Raw genomic sequence first — 24,556 nt, 5'->3', positions numbered from 1 at the left:
ACAAAACACCGCACTAAGTTTAATATCATTAATGTATGATTCCAGTTATTCAGGTAACCACAGTGGTGTTAGATGCAACAGAGCAATTAAGAAATAACACCTTGGAAAGGGAACAATTTTGAAACCTTTGTAAGGAACATTTATGCCATCTACCCTTCGGCATCGAATTCAAGTGTCTGAATTCCTTATGCAGACAGTGGAGAGGTGAGTTCTCATCACAGCAGTCCAAGGTAGCGTAAATACCCACTTCTAAGAACAGAACAGGACTGTTAAACAGTGCTTTTTGAACACAGAAAGCTTTCTGCAACAAAAGGATAGAGATCACTGTCCTAGCTATCACAGCCACAAAAAGAAAGAACAGGATTATACTTCTAATAAGCTTCCATGCTATAATGGACCTCTGTACAATTAAACAGGAAAGGAAAAAAGTCTTGTTCCTCAGGCACAAAGAAACATATACGGGAATTATCTTCAACTTTTAAAACAGTCTCCCCTTGTAGTCATCCAAAACTCTGACCTATTTCTCCAGTTTCCCCTATCAGTTTAATTAAAAAAAAAAAAAAAGGAGGAGGTAAATAATATTTCCCCACTTTACACAGGTTTACAAGACAGCATTTGCAGCTTGTGAAAAGTGCTTTGAGATTCTCAGATAAAATATTGTAAGTAGAATGTATTAATTTACATTTACAGATTTCAGTTTACAATTTTACATCAATACATTTTGGAGACTGGGGATCATACAGATCATTTCTTTCTTCCCTTGCTGTTCTTAACCATTCTGATATCATTTAGATCAAAGCAAGAGAAAGAAAAGCCATGCAAAATTGCACATCTCAACTTTCGTGATTTGCAAATGTCCTAATCCCAAAAAGCACCACCTAAACAACCAGATCATTATCAAAAAGAAGCAAGTAACTGGGAAGTATGATGCGCATAAGGTTAATAAAACTAGAACATGACTTAAACAACAGGCTGAAAATGCATTTGGGTAAATACTAGGAGGAGGAGGAGACAGACTTCATCTGCAGCTAGAAAGTTCTCCGAGCCCTGCATTAGCCCTGGTGAATGACAGGATGAAGTGTAAAGCACACAAACCTCTTTGTACATTCAGGATTCTGCTGCTACTTCATTTAACACCACTCCCACTGAAATAGAAACTGCTCCAGAAAATAATTAAGAAATTTTTCACTATACCCTGAATTCTGCATTCAGGGTATTTTGTACCTTTTCCTTTCACCACGAAAGCCTATTAGTGCTTTTCATCCTCCGGGATGCTTTACAAACCCATGCATACAAACACTGGGTTCCATCGTATCTACTGCAGACGTCTGTCCCAAAACCATGGGCTTTTCTCAGGAGGAGAACAGGAATGTTTGTCCAGGAGCTCGGATGTTGGTTTAGGACCTGAGGCTCTCAAGTCAATCACTTGTATGACCCTGTACAAGGCACCTGGCTTCCCCATGCTTTGGTTCCCCGTACTATAAATTTGAGGCACACTGTCAGGCTTAAAACTATCAACTATGGAGCTTTACCTAGAGCTGTTATTTTTCACAGTATAATACGCACATGAGATGAAAAATACCTTTGAAGGTTGCTTCTATTGTTTTGCTTATTATTCCTAAAAATTACTGGGATTAAAAATCAAAGGCAGGGACAACAATAGCAAGCACATGGGAAAAGACAGAAGTCTTCTCTGAAGCACAGAGGGAAGTTGCTGATTTGATTACATTCTCTAGATAGCAACAGGAATTATCTTGCTCAGATACAGGGTTGAGGGATAAGATACCACTCCAGACAGTCATTATCAAATGAGCACTATAATCTTTCAAATACAAAGCCCTACATCCATTATAATCCTAGAGCAAGAGCAAGCCTACCAGGCTCTCTCTTCTATAATATCCTTTTGTATCTGCAGTCTAAATTTCATTGGCTTTTGCTTTACAGGCCTAGCACATCATGAATTCATGTTTAATTTGATGTCCAGTCTCCCCTTGCACAGTAACAGCATCCATAAAAAGCAGTACCATTGAAAAATAGCATGACAAGAAAGCCTGTTTGGCTTCACTCTGAATATCACATTTGATATTTGTTAAATTTACCAGATATTGACACATTTCAAAAGGGGTGGAAAAAAAGGGAGAGGGATTGTCTTGAAAGATAAATATGTAAATTTTAGTTTTGCCTTAATTAACAGAACACATGGTAGAAATTCATAAATATTTGAAAGGAGGTAACATAAAAGAGAGGACAGAATTAATGAGGGTAATACACATGAGAAGGTATCCAGGAGTGAAATTCAAAAAGAGGAAGGGCAGGTGGAGATTTGATTTCCATGTCATGACAACTGCTGACTAGGTTTTGCCATGCTGAAGGACAGAACACAGGGGAAGAAACCTTTTTCTAAGAATTAAAATATATAACACATTAGGAAACAGCCACCTACGGGTGATCCACTGGTGAAAATAAATAAGAAAAAAAATAAAAAAACCCCCACACAACTACGCACACACACAGCACAGCACCCTAACTAGGAAAGCCCCAAGGGGAAAGTCCTCCACTACCAATGGAGGAAATACCCTGTGCTCCAGAAGTAGGAAGTCAGTATGAAGGAACAGCTTTGTCTTCTGCGTACTCGTAAGCGGACGTGTAAGCGCAGAGACAGGCACTGCTGTGCTCCAGCCAGCTTTGAAGTACCAGAGCCATCGTGTTTTCTTTCGCAAGGCTCCTAGCTGTTCATTAGCATCTGGGTCGTTAGCATTAATTCAGTTAAATAAAAAGGAATTCAAGCTTATTTAAACATCAGCAGAAAGTTCATTATATTGGTAACCTAATTTAATAATTCTCTGATATATTTGTTCTACTGTTTTTTTTTGTTTTGTTTTTTGTTTTTGGACAATTAAAGCAAATATGTAATACCACCAAGGCCATGGAAACTGCAACACCAGAGCTTCGGCAATGAAACGCGAAACAAAATAACACAAAGAAGATACTTACTAGTTGGGTATATACACTTGTTTTAGCTTGCTTTCTGCTTCTGCCGCTTTCAATCGTTTCTTTAAAAAGAAAAAGAAAAACATTAGAATAAAATGAAAATAACGACTACTTTATTTGGGAGTCAAGTCAGTCACCTGTAAGCACCTTTAACGCTCATTAATAAACATGAGAATGAGTTTTCTTTTCACGGAGGGCTACCACAAAAATCTTTTTCCAACAAGATAACCACTGAAAATGATTGCGGGTATCAAGTGACATACACAGCCTCCTGAGAAGTCAGAGATTACAGACTACTACTTGCAGGGACAATCTTTTCATCCCCATGCTGTCCAATACAGATTCATGCACTGTCTTGCCCATAGCCCTTTTTTCCCCTTGCAGAGACAGGTCTGACATGTCAGTCTCTCCTCCTTGATGTTATGCACCAGTTAGATAAGAACTGGTATGGAAAAATACCTTCTCCATCATGTTTCCTGAAGAGCTGAGCCAATTCAAAGAGTCTGAAGGAAGACTTCTTGCTGACAGTCCTCATTTTTGTAACTAACTGAAAACTGACTGACAGGGGAGGTTTTCTTTAAAAGGCCAAGAGCTCCACTCAAAACTGATACAGAATTATTAGATGAGTTTATTAATTATGGTATGTCATCACTTCAAACCAAACATCAGCCATAGGCAATTTGTACATTTGCACTTTCTAAAGGTGAAAAGCTTTAGGTACAAAAGCACTAAATGTTTACCCCCTTTGAGACAGAAAAGAAATAAACCCCCCACACATGCCCTAATCCCAGAGGGCAGGTGGCAAAAAAGAACACCAAGAGAGGGGAAAAGCAGGGCAGGTGGAATTAACCATAGAAGCAACAGGCTCCTGATGAAAAGTACCTTTCTCAGGAGATACTAAGGAATATAACAGAGATATGTTTAAGGGAAAACATGCACAAAAAGAATAGCCTTTCAGGGTATAGGGACGCACATTTAGAAGTGCGCATAGTTTCTCTCTTTGCATGGCCTTACTTTGGTAAAGCCAGCCATTAAAAGTTTTGCCCACATTTCTGGAGTAGATGGATAAAAGGATCCTTTCAATGTGAAGTACGGAGTAAATTCACCCCAAACAGCATTGTGCTTTTCCTTTGTTCAGCTATGGCTGTAAACTTGCTGATAGCCCACCAGAACGTGGCCATAGGTAGTCAACGAGCATGAGCTTTACTAACTGGCCAAGAATTCCTTTTACAACTCAAATAGTCACACTCTTTAGAAAGTAAAAGAGAATTTCTAAGTATTTAACTTCCTTTTTATTACATAAGCTAAATGAATTAACTACAGAATAACTTAGGGCTCGAAGAACCTCCAGAGGCTCTGGTCCAAGCCCCTGCTCACAGCAGGGTCCATGCTCTTCTATTCCTCTGTCAGAAACAGAAGTCCACATAAAGCCACAACAATGTTCCCCATGCAAACCAACAGTCCAGTTTCTGCATAAAAGCTGGAGGTTTTTGACTGCTATCAGACTGGATGCATCAACTGCAACCTGAAAGCACTGCTATTTTGAAGGGGATTGTTTGCTCAGCATTTTACACATTTTCTAGACAAACAGATTAACTTAACACTTTTTGTACAGCAGCCTCAAGGCAGAGCCTGGAAAAATAACTGTAAAGCAAAATCAGTCTCTGCATAGAAACAGGAAGTACTAGAAAACATAAAACTGAAAAAGTGTGTCACTAAGGAATTGGACAAATATAAAAATCCCCTTTACAGGGACATGATGGACAGATGTAGAAACAATGAAGTAAATGTTTCCAGTAGGCATAAAGCTTGCTATGAGCAGAGGGACAGTCTGAGCAAAAGTTTTCCATTTGACAGTGTGACAGTTCCTAGCCCAAACTCTCTAGACTCCTAAAGAACTCCCACCTTACCTTTTCCAACAAAGGAAAGTCAACCTATCTTAAAAAATCAAATAACTACATTATCAGACAAAATAAAGTGTGAGAAAACAATCAGAACTTCTGAAAGTTATTGAGAGACTACAGGTATACCTTCAGAGCGCTGCACTCAAAAGCAGACTTTCAAAGAAGAAAAAGAGGGACTTCCTTCTGCTGGCAGAAGTGAATTTCCCACATCGCTTCTGTTAAATCTGGTCCCACAAAAGGACAGCTGTCCTGAAATTGTCCTCAAGAAAACTCAAATGAATACTTGCACAGATGATCTGCATCAAGCATACAAACTTAGAGGAATCAAAAATCCACACTTTATTGTCAATCAATTTTGCAACTAAAGAGATTTTCTCTCTGAATACAAACCAGAAGTTCCAAACCGAACATTTTCAAAACGTCCTGCTCAAGTCCTTCAACATAAGTGACCAAAGCATCCAATGGCCGGTCTCAAAGTGCTGCAATAATGGTTCCTCAGCAGCATCAGAAACAACTCTCTACCTTCCAGAAGAGATACCACCACAGGAAAAAAAAAAACACCCACAAACAAACAAAAACCACCCACACAACCTTCAACAGAATACGCTCAAGTGCCTTTCTGCCATGAACTGCATGCAGTTCCACCCTCACGCTGGACTGAAAAACAGGTCTTCTTTCCACAGGCAACCAATAGCACAGACTATCATGAGCAGCTACATCAGCAGACGAACAGACACAGAATTTACACTTTGTCCAGGAATAACATGAAAGTCTAGCATCAGATACCAATAAAGGCCTTAAAATATTCCTTGAGGAACCTTGTACAAGAATCTTATTTTCCTTGAGACCAAAGCAGGAAATTCAAGGAACTTCCACTGGTAGAGAACTGTTTCCCCTCCTCCCCCCATTTGGAGAGGGGGAGAGGAGGTGTAAGGAGAAGTTTTTTGGCAAAAGCTCCCAAGGGGACTAGCTTGAGTCATGTTATGACATTCTTGGAAATCTGCAAATGGAAAAGCTTCAAGCAAGCACAACACATTACCAGCAGCTGAAACACTCCACTATCCACTTGGAGACACGGTTAATTTAGGCTATTAAGCAACACTTTAGTAAATTGATGATGAATATCAACCTTGCACCACAAATTTTCTGTGTGGTTGATGACTATTGTGCAAACTCTGAGCTAACAAGTCCCACAGGTCATCTGGACTTCGCAATACCTTCCTCTCCTACAGGTGCCTGGAGATCACAGCATAATGCTACGTACAGTATATACCTTTATTTTTAAGAACACTGTATAAATAGACAAACTAGCAAACCAAGAAGGTGAAGCTTTTCAGAGTGGTACCATGACCTACTGGATAAGAACAGGCCAGTTTTACACTGTATGTGGCCCTGAGGAATCACTATACCAGATTTGACCAGTTTCCTATTCTCTGACAGTGACTGGTACCAGAAGGTACAAAAGAAAGGTGTTTGAAATGCAGTAATGCACAATAACAGAATAATCCCTTTACAGAGAAAGTGCCTCACTAGTTCCTTGCCAGTTAGTAATTGATTTGTGCCTGGAGCAGATGGGTTTTAATGCCTTAAATTTTTAATATTGTCTGACGTAGTTTTGAGTGTTCTCATCTACCAAAAACAAACAAACAAACAAAAAAACTTGAACATTAAGTTTTTCCTAGAAGTCTGGCATAAATGAAATCTTTATCTTTGTGAGTTATTAATACACATGTATCTGAAGTATTTCCTCATACTCACTTCATCTTACTTTTCCCATCTATAAGAGGGAGCTATTACCAACTTGCCTGTCCCACCAACACCAAGGGGATTAAATCACTGAGCACCATACAGACAACGATGCAAACATCTGTCCTCTACACATCCTCTCCCTAGCCTTAGCAACTTTCACTCTACCTACCGAGCTTGAAAGTCTTAAACATGTGACATATCAGAGCAAATGTTTGGGGTCGCTTTCTGAAGACTGAACATTTATAAAGAGAAAATAAGAAAAGAAATCCAGGAAAGCAGGGGATATTTCAAGGTCCACAACGCAAGAGATGGTCTGGTAGACTGCACAGAGAGGTCTCAATTCCTCAAATATTAAGCATTTATTAGTTCGAGCTGGGGAAGAACAGTCTCTAGCTTTCTGAATTTAGAAGAGAGCTTTCACACTGCTTATTCTTTTTCAAAACTCTTGGTTAACAAAACTGCCATGCTTCCATGTTACTGAAGGCTTAACAGGAGGTATTTGGGGATGAAGTGTCCTATGTATGTGGAAAAACACTTCTTTTCTATTATTTCTGCTTTGCTAGCACACAGTATTTAGGAAGGTTAATTCATTAAGGTATCACACACAGCTCTTGGTTAGATACGGAGAAAGGTAGCTTTCCTTATTAAACGAATCTATAAGCCAAGAATATCTATGTGTCTGTTATCTAGATATCAAGATTTACTTAGCCTTCCCTCCTGTAAGCTGTGGAGTTGAAATAGAATGACATTTCGACTTTCTCCAGTATCTTCTCCTTCATGCTCATTTTTCAGGTCTGTGCACAACTTAATGATTTTCTGTCGCTTCTTCCTACTTCATTTTTGTCATGCAGCACTTTTCCTAATGACACTTCCACAAAATACAAGTTTCTACACTGTTCTCTTTTTAAAATTCGATCTTCCTCTTGAGGTTACATGCTCCTCATGCACAAATGAAATGCAAAAAGTAAAATTAAAGCCTTCAGTGCTCAGAAAATATACGACTAATTCAAATGATCTTTTGCCACTGCCACCTCCTGAGCTGTTTATCTCAATGACTGAAAAGTGTTATGTTTCAGAGTCCTCAGGACTTTCCTGCATTGGTATGCAAAAGAGCACAAACATTTAAAGAACTTTAAAATAACAAACAAAAACCCACCCTGGAATTCACAACTACCTAAGAACCTAACCATAACTTGTAACCTTGAATGAAAATTTAGGCATGCCTGAACATTGCATTGTGTCTTTAAGGGTTTTCAAATCACTGGGGGAAGCCTCCAAATAGCAGTTACTCAGTGGCTGCCATTTCAAACACTTTGATTCAGAAATGCATGCTCTAGTGAATACATGTGCAAAATCTGTCTCAAGAAAAAGACACATTCAAAGGAGACATGGGATACTGAATTTGGAACGGATCTTCCTCATTCTTTTCTTCAAGACAAATCTGAAAGGGTGTCTTATCGGAGAAGTCTTGGGATCACTTTGAGCAGAAGTTCAGGAGCCTACATCGGACCATAAACTCTGTGTTGACATTGCAGTGGGCAAAACCTTCCCTCTAACAGTTCTGCTCTGGGGGTACTGGTCCTTCTCTTGAAATTATTCAATTCCTATGTTGGCGACCTGCAAAAGCAAGGTGTAACTCAAGCCAAATAAAAATCACTGGATAAGAGATCCAAGTGCATCCTCCAAAACAATACAATTTTGCATCTATCTCAATCACAATATCCTAGCCACACAACAAGGAAGCACTATATTGAGCCTTCCCATCCTAGGTATAACAAGCATATTTTTTTTTGTTTGTTTTGTTTTTTGGTGTTTTTTTTTGACATGCATACAAGCACAACTCTTCCTGTATGCTAGCGCTTCAACAAGAATACCTTGTGTGGTTTATTTTTACAATACTCTGACTACTGGAACTGTAGTTTCAGGCTTATACAGGATGTAACTTCCTGGAATTAGAAGATCTGGCTGCACTTTCCTTACTCTTCAGTTCTGAAAAGGGGTCTTCTGTTGAAGGCAACTCAAAATTTAGCTTCTTTGATGGCAAGCAGCAGATGAATTCTGCTTTAGGATTATGACAGCCATAATCCTTTCTTGCTCCAAGAAAACCTCAAAACAAATACAGAAGGTGGTAAACAGTTCCCAGCTAAATGGCTTTCATCAAAACAGGCAGTTTGCTAGTGACAAAAGCTTCATTATTATGTTGTGTAACTCTCAGAAATAGACAGGTTAAATAGATGTTTAAGTGCATTCAGCCAAAAAGACTCTACAAGAATGAGTACGTTATCAGTATTTTTTTTTTTTAAACTAACGATGCTTTACAGAGCTGGAATACAAATTTAATCATCCTTATAGGAGGAGGACAAGTGAAAGTGAAACAACTCAGGATACACACTTTTCATATCCTTAGCATGTTTTCAATACCTCATGTATAAAAATGCTGTTAGTCCCAGAACCATTTTGTGGTTTTGACTAAGGAAAGAATCTACACAGACAAAATACTTTGAAGTAGATGGAAAAATTGGTGGGGAGTGTGCTTTGTCAAAGACTTTGCACATATCAAGTAAAATATAAATGCAAGACACCATTAGTTCAAATACCACTTCCTGGGGGTGGATGGGTGGGTATTTCTCTATATATATATACACACATCTCTATATCCATCTCCCTGCCATTTTATAAATGTTTAATAGTATTACTTGCTTATAAATTTAGGGAATTTGAGATGAGGTCTTCAGCTCGGTTCAAACTTAATTGATGTGATATCTCTGTACTGCAATTTCTACCTGTTCAGCTTATGTTCATGCTGTCTCCTAAGTGTCCAGGCTCTAATTGGAAGTATTCCCCAAATCCCACTCCCTGGTACACTGCTAGGCAGCACACATAAGGTACAAAGCATAACCGTGATCCTAAGACACACCGCATAGGAATGCGGCAAAAAAGTATGATAAACTGGGGGCGGGGGGGTGTTCAAAATGCTGCAAGAACAAATCATCAGTGTTTCATACAACTGTCCTCTCCGTAATTTTGTCTACGTAATGAGAAAGTTCAAAAGAGTGGAAAAAAGCCAAAGAATTTAACCACTTCCTAATTGAGACACAGTTTCTCCAGTTGTTTTCCCTTCCCAAAAATATTAATGTTTCCTCTGCTGTCTAGGACTGGAAGCACTGTTTCAAGAGCTGGTCAACACTGTTAACACACACAAAGAGCACGAGAACTTCACTGGCTTTGACCTTACTGCTGCATGCTCGCAAACATTACCTCTCAGTACCCTCCTCTGCTCATAGGCCTGGAAGCAGGCACTTGGGCCCCAGTATCCAAGAGCTAACAGCAAAGAAACTGCTCCCCCTCTTTACCCCTCCTCCACCTTAAAGGAAAAAAAAAATGGGGGGAGCATATAGCAACATTTCCTTGCAATAACCAGTGGCTTAGGGACTACCTGCACAAAAGGTAGTTGTACCTACATAGGTCTACATGGACTTTTCTCCTTCTCATGAATTTGTCCATTTTTCTAAATCCAAATAAACTAGAGTCTGCAACATGCCATGGCAAGGGGTATGGCAACTTAATTACATGCAATCTAAATAAACACCACAGTCTGAACCTGCCATTTGCATGCAACAATCCCTAGATCTTAAATCGGAAAGGACAACGAACAAGCATTCCCCAGCCACGTTCTCCAAACCACTCTCGCGGTTTCTTACCTACCATACCCTCCCCACATCCACCTCTCTACAGTGCAGAGTCTAAGGCTATTTTAGTTGTTTATTTAGCATTTCCATATCTTTCATCACTCTTGTCACTTTTTTCTGCACCTCTCCCCATTCTGTTATATCTCTTGAGATGGGCAGAGAGCAGAACTTCACGGCTGCAGACATATCATGGATTTACCGAGCAGGATAGTGATGTATTCTGCCTGCTGTTTTCATTGCACAGGGGTGACATTTTCATGCAACAGACTATTAAGATTCCAGTTTTCACTGGCAGATGAAATAACTTTCCTCACTTTTTCCATTTCCTACCCTATTGCTAGATGGATGTTTATGGTTAAGAGTGAAGAAGAGGTTAGATAAAAGATGCAAGGAAGGAAGAATAAGTGGATTCCTCTTTGTGTAGATACTGTGCATAGCACAGATTCCATGCACCCAGCTATCGCACTCTAAACAGCTGTCAACACACAGAAAAGCAGCAGTCGCTATATCAGTCACACATATAATTCAATGAGGAAGAGAAGATCATGGCCTAGTTCGCCAACACCTTTTTTACCCACCATGCCAGCTTCCATCACTGTCCCACATTCCTACTGCTCAATTCTTTTTTCGAAGCAAAAGTTTGATCAAAGAAGAAACTCGGGAAAATGTGGACACGAGGATGCAACTATTAAGGTCTGACCTCAAACTTGGTTAACAGGCAGAGATTAATTGTATCTCTTCCTCAAACTACTGAATTCCAAAACAGGCATTTGAAAGCTCCGAACAAGTGAAGTAGCAAAAAGCATGGAAAAGAAAGCACAAATCCCAGTGCCAGATGTTTATATCTGCAGGATGGCCTATGAGATCAGCGACAAGAGAGGGTGTTCTGGTCCTTCAAATCCTTACAAAATCCATCTATTGGAAAGGCTGAAGCCCAAGAAGGAGATAAAGCAACAATGCTTGGATTCAAAGGCAAGAAAAAATAACTTCTGTTAAAATGAGAGAGGTGACTTTGAATTTCTTACCTGCTGAACGTATCTGTCTGTAGTTTTCCACATATAATAGTATTCTATTATGCTTGTTAAGGACTTCCATGGGAGCTAGGGTCATAAAGGAAAAGTCAGTCATTGCAGGGAATGCCACAGAGCCTCATGGAAATCACAAGATTCCTCTGACTGTCTGCAGCACAGTCTTGCTACTACTAACCCTCCTAACAAAAAAAGGGCAGTGTCTGAATCTCCTAACAGCATCAGAAGCTCATGGGTCCTAAGTTAAACCAAATGGCCTTTCAAAAGGTAGTGCCTTTGGTGTAGAAGCAGAACAGGTTACAGGTAAATTTTCATGCCGCATTGGCACCACTGTATACCATTCAAGAGACAGGCGCAATGTGGAAAAGAGACCCGGCTGGCTCAGATGCTCTGCTTGAGCAGCAAAAACCCAAGCAAGAGCCACAACTATAGTGTCACAATTCTGATTTGCTTAGTTTCTATGGAGTTAGACCATTTAAAATAAAAACCAACAACAGAATTGTGCCATGCCAGCTCTATTCTCTTCTTGAGGATCTCAGCAAGACCAGAGTGCTATGCTGCTTCCAGGTCCCTCCATCTAAAAGATTAGAGCACGGGACAAGCTACAGTGAAACTGTCTGTTCTGTTGAAGAGGACTCAAACAGTGAAACAGCAGAACTGGGCTTTATTTACAGTGCTCCATTCAACCTGCAGGCTGAGCACCTAGGGCGGAGCTTTGGCCAAACTATGGGACACTTCCCTTGGACTCTCAAGATTCATTCTTTAAATTTTCCAAGGGCCCTTTCTGAAATACTGTTATAAAAGTGACTGAATGTTCATGTTTCAGAAGGCCCAGCACTTACTCTCCTTCAGACACAAATTAATCTGAAGGCAGCTAGGCTGTCATAACGCTTTCCTAAATCATCTCTCAGTTGTATTGGAGCAGATTACTTTAAATTTACATCTCTGAAGGGAAAGCTATCATCTGTGATTTGAAATTCTGACTGTACAGCGGGCTGTCATCAGTATGAGATCTCCTTTTCCCCAAATGACAACAAGACGCATGCTCTAGTTCCAAGCCCTCTTCTTCAGACTGAAGAAAAACAAGGTAGCGTAGACACAAGCTGTAAGGCAGCTCTGTCACTGGTCAGAACTGCTCACCATGGGGCCCTCATTTTGTATACTTACAAAATCTTGCTGAATGTCAGTGAAATCTTTTCCATATTTTTCTAGTGCTTCCTCAAAGAGGTTTGCCTCTGAAGCAGACCACTCCTCCATCTCATCTCTGCACAGGACTGGCCCACCCTGTGGCACAAGCGCAGAGATCGCCTTGGAAATGTCATAGACATTTTTGTGCAAAGTGTCCATAGCGTGGAACTACATGGTAATAAAAAGAAAAACAAACATAAGGACATTCAATGGAAAAAACACTGAGAAATGAAACAGCCATAACAAAAACATGCAAATCATGAGATTTGAGGGTGAAGTATTCTGTATCCACACAAAGTCAGTACAAGCTTGTTCAACCTCAGACTCACTATAACTATCAGTGTACAGGTCTAACATTCACTAACAATAGTGGGATTTTTCGGAACAGGAGGCTCTGCATATCCATAGTTCCTACTTTATCTACACCCCAGCAGCAGCAGCGTAGCATACCCGTTAAGGAACGCACATGATATAGCCCTGGCTCAGCAGGACTAAACAGCCCTGTTAGGTTCCATCCACAGATGGGGCATCAGGGTAGATATCTGAGGGCAGATATCTGAGGGCATATTGTCTAATAAACTTAGCTATGCATTTTCTTTGTCAAACAATCCACTAGATTTTCATATAAAAGCAAATATTTAATAAAAGCAGCATATACACACACACAACCACAAAGGCCTCAAATCCTAAAAAGGAATTAAGTCAAGTCACATAGCATAGCTAAGAAGGAAACAAAAAAATTACTCCCAGGAGCAATTACTCCTCAGAAAGCTGAGCTACAACTATCTGCAACTTGTGATTTGCAAGAGGTAGCAACACGCTGAGAGAGAGAGAGGAAATGGTGTTAGTAAATGAAAGCTTGGCTCTATTTCTTGATTTCTGTTGTTTTAATTAGGATGTTGTTTGCCTTTCATCATGCCAGAATTTTGTGCACAGGCACAATTATCCTACAGTGTTTTATCCTAGAATTTGCTCTACATATGATTTCACGTTACTTCAGTTATGAGGTGAGGCTTTGATAACAGTACTCTGGAGACTTCATAAATTTTGTTCACATTTGCATTAAACTCTCTCTAGCACAGAAGTACAAGTTTTGCCTTTCCTCTGTCTATTCATAATCATTTATGATTATAAAATATTAGCAATATCAATCACCACTCCTTAGGTACTTTAAAACAAAGCTCATAAAAGAGAAGAGCCAGCTCAACTTAAATTTCTTATCTGACTGCAAACTTCTTCCCCAGACGATCTTGCCCGAGGGTGCCAGTGACAGTCCGTGGCGTTGGGGAAGTGATGAGAAGTGGCATTCCAACATTATAACATTGCAGACAGGCGAATAATCATTCACATTCTTTTCAAGACAGCCACTAAGCCCATGCAGGAGATGGGCTGGGTAGCACGTGGTCAAAACATTTTAATAAAGCCAAAAATTCTGGTAGGCATATCCATCATGGATCATAGGAGTCAAGGGCAGACAAAGTTACTTCAAATGTAAATAAAGGATTCCTTTACAAAGACAGTACCCGGACCACAGTAGGCCACAGTTACAGTCCATCTGCCCCTCTAAGTTAGCCAACTGCTATTGTAGAGGTGAATATTTTACGCCTCCTTTCAAAAACTTACGATCCTCTTGAAATCTTACCAGTGTGATGTCCCTAGAGGCTGCTGCAGCACTCATGTGCAAACTTGGCTGTCTGACAGAACTACTGCAATCTAGTGCTCGGGCAAATGTACCAACAGACCTGAAAGAAATTACACAGAGCATTAACTTTGCATGCAAAACAAGCATAAATATAAACACCCAACCAACACTTCTTAAGATTAGCAGACTCCATTTCTCAGTAACAAGATTATACAGTTTGGCTCTAGTTCTGAGCCAGGGACCATTTTCCTCAGATGTGGTTTGTTATTATGAATGCTTTACTCTACTTAGCTCATATGGCCAAACAGGCTTAGGAGTAGGAGAGGAAACAGTAAAAGACTCCAGAATCACAAATGGGTGGTTTTGAACTCTCTTATCCCCTCCCTCTAAGAGGCTCCCTGAAACAAGGTTTAACAGAAACTGATCATAATCAAGCTTTATGAATGGCAAAATTTGTTCCACAAAAACAAGAGCAGTGCTTGATTGTCCGAAGGTATAAAGACAGATACCAAGACCAGACAGAAAAAAGAAATGCAGCAATCCAACCACTTTTCTAAAAGTTTCAGACAAATTAAAACTGTTCTTTATTTTAAAAGTATAATATAATATTTTTATATAAAATTATATATATAAATATGATACTGATCTTATCATCTTTATACTGACTCCATTTACAGCATGAATCCACAAGCAGCTGTAACAGCACACCAAGCGGGCAGCAGTGAACAGCCAGAGCTACCTAGAACAGCTTCACTGCCAAAAGCCTACACATGCCCCACCACGGAGCGGCTCCATGGTCACTCTAAACCAACCCACGTGCAACCCACCACCCACAGGGGCACTTCCACCCTTGTGCTTCCCACTAGGTCCTCCCATCACTGACCCCAGAGTACTGTGTGGCTGAGGGGCAGTTTGAATCAATCCCACTGAAAATTAACCCAGCAAACAGAGAAGCGCTCAGTGTTTTGGTGGTGTCCTGTACTTCACTTGATCAGAAGTGACTGCAAAACTGCACCCTTATCAAGGAGGGACCCATAAGAAGCAAGAATATCCTTTGCTAGAGTCGCTCCCAGCTCATCACTCCATCTGTTTTTCCCACCTTGCTGGTGGAGATCATCACCTCCCCACTTTCATCCATTTCCTTATGCTCATCTGATAAAGCAGAATTAATCTGTTGTACATAAATCAGTTTGTTCAGTAAGTTTCACTCTACTGTTGGTGCAGGTCAAGGGAAACAGCAATATACAGTGTAAGCAGCACAGTGAAACTTCCAAGTGTGAAATTTTATGGTGATTCCTTAGTGCAGCCATAACACAAAGGATTTTTTTTTAAATGAACCTAAAACAATAAGCCCAGACAACACAAAGGACCTATTTAAGTGAAGGCAAGAATATGCTAAGTGATTTCAAGTATGAGATTTTCTTCAATCTAGACAGCAGTGAACATTTTATCTTAACTAGGCAAGTTTCATTCCCTGTTATGGAACTCGCACACCAATCAAGCAGCCATGCAAATCTTTTAATGTTCCTCAAAACAGATTAGCTGGTCAAAATTGCCCAAAATTTATAATAAGGGCAAGTCTGATCTTCAGACTACATAGAAAATCAACTTCGTTGTACATTTTTGAGTACACACACTTCTCATCTTGTGTCCTTAAAATACTGCATTTCACTTCTCCATCATTTTCCTCAATTCATTTTTTTTCTCCAAAGTTTCCCTCAAGTTTATATCATTCAGCTTGTTGAAGGCATTTACTACTTCAATAAATGCACTCTTGTGGCATCATTCAACAGTTTTTGATCAGAAGTAGAGCACCCTGATCAAAAGAATTTGTCCAGACAAATTCTTACATATAAGCTCTAGTGCTGCCTCTTTAGAGAGCACCCCCTTAACTTATCCCGCAATGGTCCATAGAAAATTCAACACGATGAATCAACAGGGAAAGTCAAGGATAGGATGTCCAAAAGAACCCAGGTCAGATACTCTGCTGAATTGGACAAGTAGATTTAAGTTCCTGCTTTTCAGGGCTAAAGCCTTTGGCTGAAGGCAGGTGCTCTGCAAGTCAGGGTCCACATCTATCAGATAACATGACCAAAGAGCAGAGTTGTGAAGACTAGCAAGCCAGCTACTACAAGTAGTTGTAATTCTGCACACCCTCGTCCTACCTCTAATCCAACAATAACACAATAATCCAACAATAACACACCAGTAGGCCCAATTATCCATCTTCTCGCACTGCTTTCACCCACACTTCCAGACAGTCCTACAGACTTGCCTAACAAACACAGTAAGAATTTGAAGAGTATTACCACTCTTTGATGGTTAGAATTATTCAGTCACAGGTTGCAACGGGAGCCTAAAATTTAGTATATGCTTCTGTTGATATAAATGCATAACACTGTAGAAGCTCAACAACATTTTAAAAAGCAGAAGTAGATGGACAAAGATTGCTTTGGGCTGCCAACAACAACAACAGACACTAAAAAAACCTCACCATACATTTCAGCATCTACCATCTCTACAGACTTACAGGCTTCACTTTATTGGGCCTACCTACTTGAATCTAGGCATGAGAAAACACCCAGACTCCATCAATAAAGTGTTTTACGAGACATCTAAGCAAATTATTATTGGATGTTGAAATGTCATTGACTTAAAGGGAGAAAATGAGCAGAGTAATGAACCGTCAAGAATTTAGTTGACTGAAGTCTTCTGCACATTGTCCAAAGTATTTGAAAAACCTCACCCATTACAGGATAATGTTTATATGCCATTTGCTTTTATTTTATGAAAGTTATTAACTGTGAAATGTAAATCTGTGTAGCTGTTCTGAGTCATGCAACTCCCCGCAAAGCATGTAAAACATCCATCATTTCAAAACAGAGCACATGAATCAAGCAACCAAAACTAGCTTTCACGTTAGTAAAGCACAAAGAACATAAGCACTAGAAAAAGAAGTGTTATTAAAAATGTACTTATTCAAAGAAGAGGGAAAACGTTCTTACCGTGCTACCACCAAGAACTGGTCTATCTGCTTGTCTACTAGCGGGTTAAAGGCTTCCCAGACTTTTGTTTCAAGTTTTGACTGATCTCTTCCATCATCCTCACCTGGTTGAAAAGCAAGTTAGAAATGTTTGGTATGACTGTTTTAAAATAGAAGTATTTTCTATCTCATAACAACTCAACTGCTGAACCATCTTGGATTTCCTGCTTTACAGGCAGTAAAAGTTAAAGTTTCATTCACCCATTTGTCTCTGACAGTATCAGCTGTACCTAGCAGCTGGACATGCACAGCAACCCAGGTCATCTGAATCAATCAGATCTTCAAGAACTGGTTTCAAAGGGCACACGTAATGGCAAACAGAGTACGCTTTCTCTGAACAAGACAGTTTCTCTCCCCTCTAACTTGCAGCAGTTCCAGAAAGAGACACATTCCCAGCTGCTCTGAGCAGGCAAAGAGTAGCTAGTTGAACTGCGTCAGCACACTCTCTAAGAGGGACCTCATGGCAGACTCTTTTGCTTCCATTTCCCTGACTCTATACAAACCAAAATACCCTGAAAAAAAAAAAATACAGGAGCTACTGAGGCCTTTTTTTTTTTCTCCCCTCCCTTTAAAACATCTGGAGATTATCCTTCTCCCAAGCTCAGTCTTGGCCTGCTGAGGAAGAGAATGCCTTTCAAATTAGTTCATCCTCACTTCGGAGGCCAGCCGAGCTGCTGAATAAATACCAGCTTCACAGGCAAATCAAACAAAAGTCCTGACCAGTCCATCTGCCTGTTCTAACATTAGGCCAGCAGCATCAACAAAGCTCCTAAGCAAAGATGGAAGCGCCTTCTTACTTTCACATCTCTGCCCATAAAGACAATTTGGTGAAGGTCTTTCCAATGTGGCTCACAATCCCTTCTGTTTTGGGATGAGGATACTGAGATATGTATCTCTGTGCATCACATGGGTCTCAGAAAGGAGCAAGTAGATACTTGTATCCCCACCCGTCTCAGGTTTTACACACACACACACACACACACACACACACACACACACCTGGATCTGTGGGGTAGTGCAATGAAAATCCAAAATAAGTTACTATTCTGCTTCCTGTTCCTTGGGCCAGGCTCCTCATGCTCCTTCTGCTCTATGATACAACAGGGGAAGGCCAGGGTCTCCCAGCACATTCAGATCAGCAAATTCTTCCTCCTGCCTGTTCCGTAGGTGAGAAGTCTAGGCTGGCAGCCAAGACTAACGGCTGGGGAGAGGGCTCTTAGGAAGAAGGCACCCAGTGGTAATGGGCAAATTGATAAGGAGAGACAGCATCTAATTGGTAATAATTTGGGAGGGGCCCTTACAGGGAAGTGAGGCTTGATTAAACACACAAAAGGCTTTTACAGACATGATGGAAATTTGTACTTCCCATGGAAATTCTGAAACGTCTTAATAAAAAGATCGCAAGCTCTAAGAGAGCCAATTAATTCAATTTGTTTCAACAACTTTTATGATTTGGACAAATGCCCACTTCAAGACTGGTTTTAAAGATAACTAATTGCCTTCAGTGGGCAACAGTTTCAGTCACTAACAAATCAGGCCGTCACTCTACACGTGACCTGGAGATGGATCCCCCATCGCCCGTACCCATGCCAGCTGCACACATGGAAGTGGCCATATTCAACATGGCCTTTTGACAATTCTAAATAAATCATGGAAATTACCTTCTTTTAATAAGTCTGTTATGTCTGCCTGGTATCTGTTTCCAACTCTAATTTCTCCTTTATCAGCAAGTAGGGTCTTTTGTTGAGGATCATATACTAGTGAATAAAAGAAGAAATCCTAAAAATAAAACAAGAACAAGAAAGTAAACAATATTATTAGCTTTTATTTTAAGCTTTGCAGACATACTAGCAAGCTTTCAAGTTTGGTTTTGCTACCTGTATATATGATTTAAAAATCTGGTGAACAAACAAACAGTAAACAAAGCACCAGTTTTAAAACCCAACGTTAAATTCTGTCACTTTTTTTATGTTGAAAGTGTAACAGCTGTCCTCAAAAAACAGCAGTTCCCTTAATATAAAATCTTTACAGTTAAAGTGAGCACAGCTCCTCTTGCACAAACAGGGCTCTTGCATCAAGAGGGCCAAAAGACAATTCTCAGTAGTAGCAGCCATTTTGGAACACACAATTGCACGTTTGCATATACCAAAATAGCAGTAAAGAGATGTTAGCGACTTACCTACACAGAAACACTAATACAAATTAAAGCATAACTTCAAATTGTTATAGCTGTACCAACAAAATGCCCCAGACAATCTTGGTGGCCCATGCTGGACTCAATTCAGTATGACAGCATTTATCGTGTGCTGGGCGACCCAAAAGGGAACCAGGACTCCAGACATGCTCTCACAAGTGATGAGGAAAGGGGAAGGATCCCTTCCCTCTGCCTGCTGACTATACCCTTGCTAATGCAGACTAGGATGCAGCTGAAGGTTCCTTGTCGTGACGACACACCACAGCCTCACGTCCAGCTTGTTGCCCACCACCATCTAAGCTTAAATTGCCATGTGTCCTTCTACTAGTTGTTGGGGGAGGAAAGAGGGGTAGTAAATTTGACAGCAGCAGCAACTAGCTGCAGGTGGTAATAGATTAATTTGTTGCCTTTGGCTCAGTCAACCAGAAAAAGGCTAAAAAGGCTGTTTGGCTTCTGCCACCTGGGAAAGCATAAATATGAAAAGTTCATACCAGAATAAGAATGACCAGCCAGGGTGGTGGAAGAAAGCAACCACAATTGTAACTCCTTAACTATGTGATAAAAGTGATTAAACTTTTTTGCACAGATAAGTGCCTAGCTATAGTTACTCAGTGACACATCAGAGCCCACGTGCATTCTGTGAAAGAACAATGGGGGATTTGGGGCAGCAAGAGCACTCTGTTAGGTTTGATGCTTCATGTCCTATCATAACCTCTGTTCACAGTAACGCCACCACCGGGAAGAAATGTTTCTGGGCAGAAACACAGGATGTGCCATTTTTCACATCTCAAGCTTCTGGCTCTGCGTCAGCACCCTGCTTAGTACCTCTCATTCCATGCTCGCCTCATTTTCCCTTTCCCTATATCTGCATGTCAACAGCAAGAAACAAGAATCAGGATAAACACAGCATCATTTCAAGCCCTGTTTATCTTCATGAAGAGGAGGCCGAGAAGAGTCTCCCAACCACTCACACAAAGCCTGAAAAAGGAAGAAACACTGCTAGTTTCTCCAATAACGTGGCAAAAATTCTGTGGGCTAGAGACTCAAAGCTACATATTATTTCTGCTTCCACAGCCCTGCTCATTGCACACACTCGTCCAAGACCGATGCCAAAATGGTAAGGTCTCCCACGTCTTCCCTTAACATCTAATGCACTTTGCATCCAATTACAGAATTGGAGAACTGAAACACGGTAGCTCTATACTTTCTGCTGCAAATAAAGTCACCATTTTTCAGAGGAGGGATCAATGTCTATGAAAGGAAAAAAACAGCAAGCCAACCAAACCTGCCTTGCTACTTGAGAAAGCATCGCGTAAAAAGATGTCACCTATAGAGCACAGCAAGAGGCAAAAGAGGAATCTACCCTGATCTCCTCCAGCAGAAAAAATATCCCATTTCCCCAGAGTGAAAGCAGTAACTTCAAGGGTAGGAACAATCTCACATTATATCATGATAACGGGATAAAAGTCGTAACTAAGGCTTGGCAACGTACTGTTCTAACACACAGTCACGTCAGCTTAAGGGTTTTGAGGGGGGTGGCGGACCACTGGGTTTCATCCTAAATGAATGACATTCTTGACAGCATTGGATCCAACTCCCACAGGCACCAGGGTCAATTTACATCAACCTAGCAACAGAAGGGAGCTTCAGAGTAGATGAAAGCTCATTTATATTATAGCTGTGTAAGGAAATTTGGGTCTCTTGCTCCCTGACACACACAAAGTTCAAGATACGATAATATTTTGAGGATTTATTGTTGCATAAATAAAATGTAGAAAGAGGTTCTGTCTTGCACGCTTCCACATTATAAATATAGTGAGTGTTTTATTTGCTCCAGCTCCAAAATACCTAACTGTAGGACAAAGTATATGCAGTGCAACAGTAATGCTTTTCAGGCACACTGCCCAGCAAATATACAAACCAAACACTAGTATAATCACACTACAGGCTCCAAGGAAGGCCAGATTCTGCAGTCAGTTTCTTAACGCTGTCTTTGTTGGACGGGGAAAACCATTCATTGTGCAAGAGATTCCTCCTATGATATTTGACTGTCGGATACGTTATTAAACCTCCTTTATACATTATTACTGTGTATTTAGGGGGCTAACAAGAATCAGGTAGTCTATTTGGATGTTTCATCACATGTTTCTTGTTGCCCTTTTCCCCCCACCCTTTTTGGGGGGCAGGAGCAAGAGAACACAGGAGAAGGAAGGGAATAGTCTTGTAAAAAATAAAACTCATCCCTCTCTACTGGTCTCAGGCAATCTCTTTGTATCTTGTCCAGTTAAGTGTTGGTTCAAGTGTGGGTAAAAGAAAGACTGTCGTCACCAGTTATAACACAATAGCACTACCATCTGCCTCCATAGCAACGTGAAATTCAGCTGATAGAGACAGAGCTGGATTTCTGAAAACATTAATAAATGTCAGTTTAGTGTCAATGCAAACTATAGTCTAAGGAATGGAGCAGTTCCTTGTATACTCCAAAGGGCAAGGGAGCTCTTGACCACCACTAAGCGAAGAGAATCCTACATGACATTTTTCAATAGTTTCACAAGAAAAGCAATATTCACCAAATAGCATGGTTCTTCAAAAATCTCTGAACTCACTTAACTGTCAAAACTGTATATGTTGCTATTGCAACAGTGAAGAAAGAGAAGAGTTTTCTGTTTTAACTTCAGATCCCAGAAAACATTCTACATGTTTGGAAAAATCACAAGGACCTGCCAAAAGTTAAAATTAAACCATGACTTTCTACTTCTCCAAAGTGTTATACAGACGCATATGCTCAGAGCTTCCCTACCCAAGCCCCTAACTACCAGTAGCTATAGCCAAGAGCCAAAGCCAATAAGAAACTGCAAAAAGATTGGCTCAGAGTGAAAGTACAGTACAAAATTAGTGGTTAGTTCATCACAGTTTGCAACCTCACTTTCATGAAGTCACTTGGGGTGAAGGGGGAATATGTTTTAACTCTGCAGAGTTTTATTTTTAGGGGGTACCAAAAGGAACAGAAATACCAGACATCTACCCAGCAGGCAAATTTCACACAAGCCCCTGCATATATCATGGCAGGGCAGTAAAATAGATAGGTACATATAAAATAGCTTCCTGCAGAATAGGGAAATCTAATGCTCCTGCCCTTCTTTTGATCTCCCTGAGAATTTAGCATCTACTGGAAATTCAGGTTTTCCAGTTGCCTTTTTTCCCCCGCTCTTCCTCCTATTCCTCACTTTTCCTACTACAACCCCGGTTTTGCCAGGCACAGCAGTCAATGCTGCCCCCCTCTTCAAATCTTTCTCCCTGCTCCCTTCCTTCCCAATTTAACTAAGCAATCTACCTGAGGAGTGAGACAGAGACAGAGACGGTGGAAGGAAAAGAGAGACAACACAAACATAGTTTTGCTGTGCTTATATCTCCCCAAATTTCCATCTGTCTGAGTGTTTAAGGTCCTTCAAGGCAGACAGCCTTGGGATGAAAACCCACTTTTAGTGGTCATGTACAAGAAACCAAATGATAGATTCCCTAGAACTGCTTATACTTTATTGACAGAAGCCACGTTAAAAAACACTTTAAAAGCCAAGGGAGAATTAATAACGGGTTTGGAACAATACCATCCACCGCTATGAATTCACTGGGCAACAGCTACCTCCTTTTCTTAGTCTCTTTACCCTCCACCCAAGCACTGTTGTGTTCTTGAGCTTTTCATTTCTTTACCATCTGTCCCAAGTTAGTTTGCACCACAGTGAAGTACTGTGTTAAGTGACAGGAGACATTCAGGAAACCCTCTCATTCTGTGAAATTTCCAAGTGCCTGCTCAGTTTAAAAATAAGCCGCACCACTCAGTTGGCATATAGAGAGTTCAGAAGGACGAAAAACAGAAATCTCTTTTCCCTACATCTGCAACTGAGCAGTTGCACGACTGTAGGGAAGACAGTTCCCTTCTCTATGCACCTACCTGTAAAACTGGTGATAATGAAAATGTTTTGGGAGCTACCGAAAAGGAACGCTGCTTAAAAGTTACGTATTAGTAAATCTAAAGTAATTTCAGTACGATTAGCTTTTGCTTTCAAATTGGCATATCCTATGCTGGTAGCTGGTAACGAGCATTTCTGAATACGAGGGCCTCTGCTTGCTGCGCTGCCATTTGGCAGCCCTGAGCAGATTCAACGTGTTTTTGGTTTAACATTCCAAAAAGAAGCCTGACTACTTAATCCCTATGCTTTGTTTTAAATTCTCCTCAACTAGAGCATCCGATTAGAATTAATCTTATGCTTAAATAACTACTAAGCAAAGTTAAAAAAAATGCATTTAAAAAGCCCAACTATGAGGCAGACTACCATATGCACTTTGCAGAAATGACCTGTTTTTCCCTTGTTTCTTAAGGGCCAGTTAATGACTGTTACTCTACTGTTTTCAATTACAAGATTTTCTCTGTTGTATAACATTTAAATATTTTCAGATGCTTGCAGATGTATTCAAATAACAATATACCAAAATTGGTTATTTTTCCTCAATATAAAAGTTCAAGAAAAAATTGCTACTGATCTCCAAAAGTAAAGCCCCCAGATTGTTAAATCAAATTCCAAGACTGTCTAACCCAGCAGGCAGCCCACAGAGGCCCAATCACAATTAAAGGTACATAAATGTATTAATAAAGGATTACAACTGCAATGTTTAAAATCACAGAAATACCTGAAAAAGTAAAGCAAGATTTAAATTCTGAATAGTGATTAACAGTTCAAGACATTTTAGTTTCAAGTGTTCAGTTTGAGGCATTTTTAAGGAGCCAGATTGCTAAAATTTCAGCAAATGTCAGAAATTAGCTGACAAGCAGTTTTTCAAGGATCCAAATGTCTGTGGTAGCATATGAAGAGCTACCGGCAAACATTTTGGAGTCCTTTAAAAACCTGTACATATGCTACTCCTTGTTTCAGATTTTGAAGCCTGAACAGTTGGGCTTTTTTTTTTTTTTTAATTTATTAAAACAGTTCTTTTATTTATGAATCAGTGAACTCAAAAACAGGTAACGAAGTTCCTCACAAATCTGAGGCAAGATCAAGCTTAAACCATTTTACCATAAATCTCTAAGATTTCAGGAGAAAGCAAGCATACAGAATTACAGTACACTGGC

General features: G+C 40.2%; 1 protein-coding gene across 5 annotated transcripts in view; it reads right to left on the bottom strand.

Annotated features, from left to right (window-relative positions):
- Positions 1-24,556, bottom strand: part of MTA1 (metastasis associated 1) — a 90,778-nt gene that overhangs the window by 35,226 nt on the left and 30,996 nt on the right. For all 5 annotated transcript variants that reach the window (XM_064515723.1, XM_064515724.1, XM_064515725.1 and 2 more), the window contains exons 6-11: positions 18,896-19,013; positions 17,197-17,299; positions 14,192-14,291; positions 12,529-12,717; positions 11,359-11,433; positions 2,995-3,053 (exon numbers count right to left, since the gene is read on the bottom strand). In XM_064515723.1, the coding sequence (XP_064371793.1) occupies positions 2,995-3,053; positions 11,359-11,433; positions 12,529-12,717; positions 14,192-14,291; positions 17,197-17,299; positions 18,896-19,013 (644 nt within the window). The remainder of the gene's footprint in view (positions 1-2,994; positions 3,054-11,358; positions 11,434-12,528; positions 12,718-14,191; positions 14,292-17,196; positions 17,300-18,895; positions 19,014-24,556) is intronic.

The sequence above is a fragment of the Dromaius novaehollandiae genome, chromosome 8 (genome assembly GCF_036370855.1).
Source record: "Dromaius novaehollandiae isolate bDroNov1 chromosome 8, bDroNov1.hap1, whole genome shotgun sequence".
NCBI classification, from domain to species: domain Eukaryota; kingdom Metazoa; phylum Chordata; class Aves; order Casuariiformes; family Dromaiidae; genus Dromaius; species Dromaius novaehollandiae.
The sequence above is the reverse complement of the archived record's forward strand: the minus strand, read 5'-3'. Positions and strand labels throughout refer to the sequence as shown.